This window comes from Sinocyclocheilus grahami, unplaced genomic scaffold, assembly GCF_001515645.1.
Source record: "Sinocyclocheilus grahami isolate Dianchi unplaced genomic scaffold, SAMN03320097.WGS_v1.1 scaffold11.1, whole genome shotgun sequence".
In the NCBI taxonomy this organism is placed as follows: Eukaryota; Metazoa; Chordata; class Actinopteri; order Cypriniformes; family Cyprinidae; genus Sinocyclocheilus; species Sinocyclocheilus grahami.
In genome coordinates this window covers 2,043,954-2,051,813 of record NW_015505190.1, presented here as the reverse complement: position 1 = coordinate 2,051,813, position 7,860 = coordinate 2,043,954, and the positions used below count along the sequence as shown (strand labels likewise).

The following is a 7,860-nucleotide window of genomic DNA, read 5'->3' as shown; positions in this document are numbered from 1 at the left end:
TCTTCTATTTAAGGATTATGGAGGCCACTGTGCTCTTAGGAACCTTAAGTGCAGCAGAATTTTTTTTTGTAACCTTGGCCAGATCTGTGCCTTTCCACAATTCTGTCTCTGAGCTCTTCAGGCAGTTCCTTTGACCTCATGATTCTCATTTGCTCTGACATGCACTGTGAGCTGTAAGGTCTGATATAGACAGGTGTGTGGCTTTCCTAATCAAGTCCAATCAGTATAATCAAACACAGCTGGACTCAAATGAAGGTGTAGAACCATCTCAAGGATGATGAGAAGAAATGGACAGCACCTGAGTTAAATATATTAGTGTCAAAGCAAAGGGTCTGAATACTTAGGACCATGTGATATTTCAGTTTTTCTTTTTTAATAAATCTGCAAAAATGTCAACAATTCTGTGTTTTTCTGTCAATATGAGGTGCTGTGTGTACATTAATGAGGAAAAAAATTAACTTAAATGATTTTAGCAAATGGCTGCAATATAACAAAGAGTGAAAAATTTAAGGGGGTCTGAATACTTTCCGTACCCACTGTATAAATTTAGTGAATAATTTACTTCATCAGGACATTTATTCATTTGTTTGTTAAAATAATTACATTTATTTTTATTTATTTTTTAAATTTGACTTACTTGTTCCCTCATAAGTAATAGTGTTTTATTGCAAATAAATAAAATGTAAGCTAAAATTGTAGCAGTTCAATTTTTAAATTCAGGTTGAAAGTCTCTTCTCTAGACAATATCATAGCAAAGTGCAAGGACACTAAAATACAAGTTATAAATATCATCATAATAATCTGATCTCATAATTTCAGAGCTGCAGAAAATGCTTCATTCAACTTTCTTCCCACACTGTTTTACAGAGGAAGCTGACCAGGATATCACAGGTGCTGAAGATACAGCAAAACGAAAGAAACCTGTCAGCCAGAGAAAAACACCATTCCAGATCAGCATGCCACAGAACTTCCGCCCTGTTTCGTCTATCATTGACGTGGACATCATACCAGAATGCCACCGAAGGGTGCGTCTGTATCGCCAGGGCTCGGACAGACCTCTGGGGTTTTACATTCGCGATGGTACCACTGTCAGGGTTACTCCATACGGTCTGGAAAAGGTTCCGGGCATCTTTATCTCCCGCATAGTTCCTGGAGGACTGGCAGCTTGCACGGGACTGCTGGCCATTAATGACCAGGTCCTGGAAGTGAATGGTATTGATGTTATGCGGAAATCTTTGGATCAGGTAACCGACATGATGATCGCAAACAGCCACAACCTCATCATCACAGTGAAGCCCGCAAACCAGCATAACAACATAAGGCGAAAAAGCTGCAGTTCCTCAAGCTCGGGACACTATTTTGATAGTACGCACTCCGTAAGCTATCCAGGGCTACCTATGATAATGAAAGCTTATGGTTTAGGTAATGGCTCTGAGAGCGAAGAGGATGCAGATGTGGTTGTCGAGAGCCCCATCAGACACCTGTCCCAACATCCGGGTTCTTCATCCGCCTCTCACTCTTTTCAGCCTTATGTTAATATTTGCTACAGGCCCCAAGTTTCTGCCAGACTGCCCAACTTGCTCATTTCGGCTGCGTCCTATCACTCTCAGCCTTGTCTCGCTCATACAGCTCACACTGACCACAGTGTCCCTCTTCACAGGCATCGGACCTCCCAACAGCATTTTGGCTGTAATCCAGCCATCAGACAGGGAAGCTCCAGTACCCATGACATTCTAAACACGTGGCATGTAGATCTGAGTCGCCATTTACTGTTGCCCCAGGGGGCAATGGAGGAAGATGGAATTGTTGTTATTTTGTAAAAGATAAACCGAAAATACACCACCCATTTTAAATTGTGCAATTTAAATTGCAATTAAGTTAAATAAAATGAATGGGAAAATACAGTAATTTTACATTTAAATAAATGCACCTCTACTCATATACTTTGTGTATTACAAACATAACTGAAAACCCCAATAAATTTAGATGAATATACAGTGGGGAAAAAAGTATTTAGTCAGCCACCAATTGTGCAAGTTCTCCCACTTAAAAAGATGAGAGAGGCCTGTAATTTTCATCATAGGTATACCTCAACTATGACAGACAAAATGAGGAAAAAAAATCCAGAAAATCACATTGTAGGATTTTTAAAGAATTTATTTGCAAATTATGGTGGAAAATAAGTATTTGGTCAATAACAAAATTTCATCTCAATACTTTGTTATATACCCTTTGTTGGCAATGACAGAGGTCAAACGTTTTCTGTAAGTCTTCACAAGGTTTTCACACACTGTTGCTGGTATTTTGGCCCATTCCTCCATGCAGATCTCCTCTAGAGCAGTAATGTTTTGGGGCTGTCGCTGGGCAACACGGATTTTCAACTCCCTCCAAAGATTTTCTATGGGGATATAGTGTTTTTCAGAAAGGGACAAGCCCAGACTGGTTCTATGGCTGTTTTGCCACCGCCTGCAGAGGTATAAAGCTTGAAACGGTGGTGCCAGGCCTCCTGTGGACATGTGGTTTATAAGCAGAGGTGTTGCATGCATCCTCCCATGCACCATGTGTTCTTCCGATGCCGGGCTCAAGGTTTCACACTCTCAGCCTGACCCGACTGCACCACCCACTCACGGGAACTTGGTGCTTCCAGGTGGCTCTCTCAGTGCCTGACAAGTCTGGGATGTTGCACGCCAACTGCAGTCTACGTGAGACTCCAAAGGTCTACGTTTGCTGTTGAAGTCGGTAGCGTGTTGACCTACTGCTCTCAGAGCCGTAGTAGCTAATTGATTAAACGTGAGAGCCTGCTGGGACTGTGCTTGACTTGCACTTTTGCTCGAGTGCAGTAATATTTAGAGGTTTGAAAATTGTTGTGACGTTCCATCAATGACATGGAAAATGAGAGTGCACATTTTCTGCTTTCAGCAAAACCTGTGTTCCACAGGTTTAATGGTTTTGATGCAGTATGCAGCAGTTTTTTTTGTATTCTTAGTAGACTATAGTATATGTAGTTGAGCAGTAGGCATTTTAGTCTAGGGGTGACCCCGAATAGTCGACGATTCGATGCTTCGATGGGAGGAGCCTGATTCGACTACCAATCTCACTGTCGAATATTCGCTGAGGTGTTATGATCATGCCATTTTGGCTATATGGGGGTGCTCAATGTCTAATTTCTCATAGAACTACCTGTTTTCGCCCAATAAGTAAATATACAGCCTATTATGATAAGAACTTGCACAATTGGTGGCTGACTAAATACTTTTTTGCCCCACTGTATGTGTCATGTGTCAATAAGGGGTCATATGATGCTATTTTAAAGATCATTATTTTGTGTATTTGGTGTAATAGAATATGTTGACATGCTTTAATGTTCAAAAAACACATTATTTTTCCAATACTGTACATTATTGTAGGTCCTCTATGCCCCGCCTCTCTCAAACACGTCGTTTTCAACAAAGCCCCCTCCTTTGACAAGCGCAGTCTGCTCTGATTGGCCAGCTGACCCAGTGCATTGTGATTGGCCAAACACCACAAGCACGCGTCGGAAATGTAACGCCCCTTACCATAATCGCTTCAGCTTTCAAAGTAAATATCAAGACAGTTAATAATGTAGTTAGTTTTACCATCAGTTCAAGCCCGAAACGGTGACAGACACAGTGATGATGAAGTACACAAGCCATGGTTAAGACAGCTGACGTGCTATGATTTCTGACAGGCAGTTCACTCTCCTGTGATGTGACCCTGTTCCCCTCACACACACACACACACGATGCGGTACTCTGCACTGCGCAAAACTCCGCATTTGAACAGTCAATAGCAATACTTAAACTGATAACAAAACATACTTACAGGTGCTGATTCAGAAGCGCCAGATTGTCATAGCAAAGTCGGAATTTACTCCTCTCCTAGGTTCACGAAACGGTCGTCCATAAAATGCATTGCTGTTCTGTTGTAAATAATCTTAAAGATTCTTAAATGCATCTACTTCCGGAAGGCCAAATAAAGTGCTTTTGCACTTGCACTGAAATACACAGCGTCTCCCTGACATGGCTGCATCAACACTACTGCTGTTCCTGAAACCACGCCTTCTTTCTTTGCGTGAACATTTGGGCGCATTATGCTAATATTTCCACATAGTGACGTAGACATGTGGGGGCGTGTTAGAATGAGCCGTTTTATGTAGGCGTGGTTGACTCTTAACTTTTATAAAGAATATCTCTTTGGATTTGAGACTTTAGTCTTTGCAACTTTACAGATCTTCTTTATGCACCAAGAGCTTGTAACACTCCAAAGAGAAAGGAAAACTTGAAATCACATCATATGACCCCTTTAAAGTAAACATCTATTTTGACCAATTAAAGTTGACTGCACAAAAATTAAAGTCTGTTCAAGAATTGTGTTGTATTAGCTCATTTTAATAAAGGAAACTGAACAAGCAGCAAAACCATTTTTGGCGGTGGAAGTCTGAGTGCATTTCAACATTGCATTACAGCATGATTTTACTTGCAATTTGTGTATAATTGCATTCTTATTCAAACATAAAATTAGTATAATGAAGTATTTTTTAATAGAGATGCTTGTTGAAATGTATTGGATTTATTTGCTCTTTGTTCTTAACGCTGAGAAAACAACACAAAATGTACTTAAAAATTGAATTCCATTTGCACTAACAAAATAATAATTCAACAAATCAAACCATACATTTTAAAAATAATACAATAACTCATTATCCAATTTTAGTTCATAGCATTAAATAAACAAACATGCTTACAATAAATTCAACTAACTTCTTTACAGTGTTTTGTATTCAACATTGGATTTTTACAGTATATACTGTATCATTATTACTATAACAGGGCACTGGTACTCACACAGACCGCAGGAAGAGCTCCCCCTGCTGGCCTCATCAACACTTCGTCCAGGAGCAGCCTGAGCTTTCCCAGGAGGACTTGACAGCTACAGGTTGATGGCTGCTTGCTGTTACAGACGGGCCCCACAAGCATCCCATACACTCTGTCCATGTTGTCCATGAAAAATAAAATCAATATAAGTTGTGGAAAAAGCTGCATCTTCCATACCGACACAATCATGTTGCGCACAAAGGGCCATCCTGTTTTGTGTTTATCCGTTTGGCTGTTCTTCTCACTAGTTTTATATACACAGAACAACACTTGTCAAATAAAGCTAACAAGACTCTATTAAACTAAAGGAATAGTTCAACCATAAATAAAAATTCAATATTTACTCACCTTCATGTTGTTCCAAACCTGACTGATTTTATTTCTTCTGTAGAAGAAGATATTTTGAGGAAACAGTTTTGGTTACCATTGACTTCCATTGAATGGACAAAGAAAAACACTGAGACATTTCTTAAGATATCTTCTGTTTATGTTCCACAGAATAAAGAAATTCACACAAGTTTGAAATGACAAAAGGGTTTAATCATTATAGAATTGTCATCTTTGGGTGAACTATCTCTTTTAGTTCAAGTGATGCATTTTATTAAGTAACATGGACAAGAAATGATTCTGTAAAACTTTGAGTGTTGGTTTGAGTGTAATGAAGTTTGCAGTGTTCTGTGTTTTTACATTTATTCTTAAACCGTAAGGGAATGTCACAGGCACTGTGACAATAGGGGGCCCATTTAGGTCCTTGTATGCACAGAGACCAATGGATAGACCTCCCACCCATAAAATATCACTCTGTGTCCTTTAGTGACAGTCCTAATGCAGATGTGTTCTATAGGTGCATACATAGGCCTAAATGTTCTTCACTGCACTTGTGAATACTCAATCGTTTTAAATTGAACTGACCTGCTGTGGCAACATCAGCACTGATGCAAGAGACCAGCTAAACAGCAGCAGGTATCCTCTGCATATTATACAACAAGCAACACTCCTATTGCCTTCTCATCATCATGTCACCTCTGAAGGTGTTGTTGTGACACAGGTGTGTCTACATCACTCACAGGTGAAGATCCCAGCCATGGGTTTATGGTTAATTACAATAACCAATGACCATCACTTTGATCAACTCTGCAAGATCAGCCCACCTTTCTCCCATTGGTGGATCTGCACTATGCAATATGTAAATCAGAAAACGTCACTTCCCTTCTTCCTGTACGCCATGTTTTTCAGCAGGAGTGGGGTGATGTTTTAGTGAGATATAATCAAAAGTGGGCAATCCTGCGCTCTGTTCAGATTTCAACAGACGATCACCAGTGCAACAAGGAACGCGGATTGAGCGCAACCCGGATGCTTCACGCGATGAAGTAGCCGATTCCATACTGCGCGCCTTCCCGTGACGCCGGAAGAAAACGGACGTACGCACGCAGACATCCATCCACTCATTCGCAGCTCTGTGCCAGAGGACTGGAGGTAGACACAGGTTTAGTCATTTAGTCATACAGTTCGGATTATAAATGACATACGTAGTTTCTTTCTTTCTTGCGTGAATACTACTTAAAATCCATGGCTGGTTAAAAAATTATAATGATGTGTCCGACGATGGTTTGAAATACAGACCTTGCTAGGTACATAGTTACAACTAGCTATATGTATTATAACTATGTTATAGGCCTCAATAATATGTTAATTTAGAGCTCTCTTAAATGTCCATTAGATTCTCGCCAAATACAGACTGAGTTTGGTGTTTGAAAGCGCAACGCATTGATTTGACAGGCTGTTCAACGTTTCGTATTATTATTATTTTTTTTTTAAAGGATCAGCAAAATGTATCAAATTCCAGTGAAGAACCTGACAAAACTCAGACGTCCAAGGAAACGAGTCAAAGGTATTTTGTGTGACATCGGGATGCAGCAGTGTCAAGATTTATTGGAGGTAGGTTATTATGTTCTGTTTCTGTTTATACCAGCATCTGTTTAAAGGGGTCATATGATGTTGCTAAAAAGAACATTATTTGGTGTAATGAAATGTGTTTATGCGGTTTAAGGTTAAAAAACACATTATTTTCCACATACTGTACATTATTGTTTCTCCTCTATGCCCCACTTTTCTGAAACGCGTCGATTTTTACAAAGCTCATCAGTCTGAAAAGCGAGGTGTGCTGTGATTGGCCAGCTATCCAGTGCATTGTGATTGGCTGAATTCCTCAAGCGTGTGACGGAAATGTTACGCCCCTCACCATACTGTGATGCCCTGTCAGGCCGGAGCGATGATTCAAAAACATAAAACCCAGGGATTGAAATGAACTTTTTCACTCACCAGCCAATTTGGCTACTAAATTAAGTTACCGGACATTCATAACTTCTACTAGCCAAAAAAAAAGACAGAAATACACCAACAGTTTGAGGCTGTCTACTCTGGGCATGACAAAGCGACCGTTGCAAATCATTTAGTCAGTACTAGGGGTGTGCGATATTGACAAAAAATAATATCTCAATATTTTCTGTGATTTTATCGATAAAGATAATTAGACGATATTTTGCTGAGTGTGTTATTGTGCTGACATCTTAAGGACTACCGTGGACAGCTGACTCCTAAAGTTTTTGATATTCTTCATATTCTGTGTGGTCAGTTCACAGCAGTGATAGAAATTAATCTTTTCCAATAAGTTTAAATAGATTTTTTAAAACTTTTATGGGCATTCTTACCTTTTATAAAGCAATTTTTTCATCTTTTGAGTCAAATTCTTACATTTAATCAGTCAATTATAATAATAATACATTTAGGCTGTTACTAAACAAATGAAATCAGTATCAATAAAATTATTCTTTGCAGAAGTTGCATATGAAGTGGCATTTACATATGTTAATGCAGCTTTGAGGGACATGGGATGCTTTAAACTGCAGTTACAAATGCATAAATAATGTTTTGATATTTAAAACATGAAATGTTGAATACTGAT

At 39.3% G+C, this 7,860-nt stretch overlaps 2 protein-coding genes across 2 annotated transcripts in view; both read left to right on the top strand.

Annotated features, from left to right (window-relative positions):
• LOC107596551 (partitioning defective 6 homolog gamma-like) overlaps positions 1-1,858 on the top strand; it is a 4,186-nt gene extending 2,328 nt beyond the window's left edge. Inside the window, exon 3 of the mRNA XM_016287309.1 lies at positions 868-1,858. Within this exon, the coding sequence (XP_016142795.1) occupies positions 868-1,820 (953 nt within the window). The 3' untranslated portion in view covers positions 1,821-1,858. The remainder of the gene's footprint in view (positions 1-867) is intronic.
• A 4,223-nt stretch (positions 1,859-6,081) lies between these two features.
• Positions 6,082-7,860, top strand: part of LOC107595567 (ADNP homeobox protein 2-like) — a 7,779-nt gene continuing 6,000 nt past the window's right edge. The window contains exons 1-2 of the mRNA XM_016286005.1: positions 6,082-6,371; positions 6,716-6,833. Of these exons, the coding sequence (XP_016141491.1) occupies positions 6,726-6,833 (108 nt within the window). The 5' untranslated portion in view covers positions 6,082-6,371; positions 6,716-6,725. The remainder of the gene's footprint in view (positions 6,372-6,715; positions 6,834-7,860) is intronic.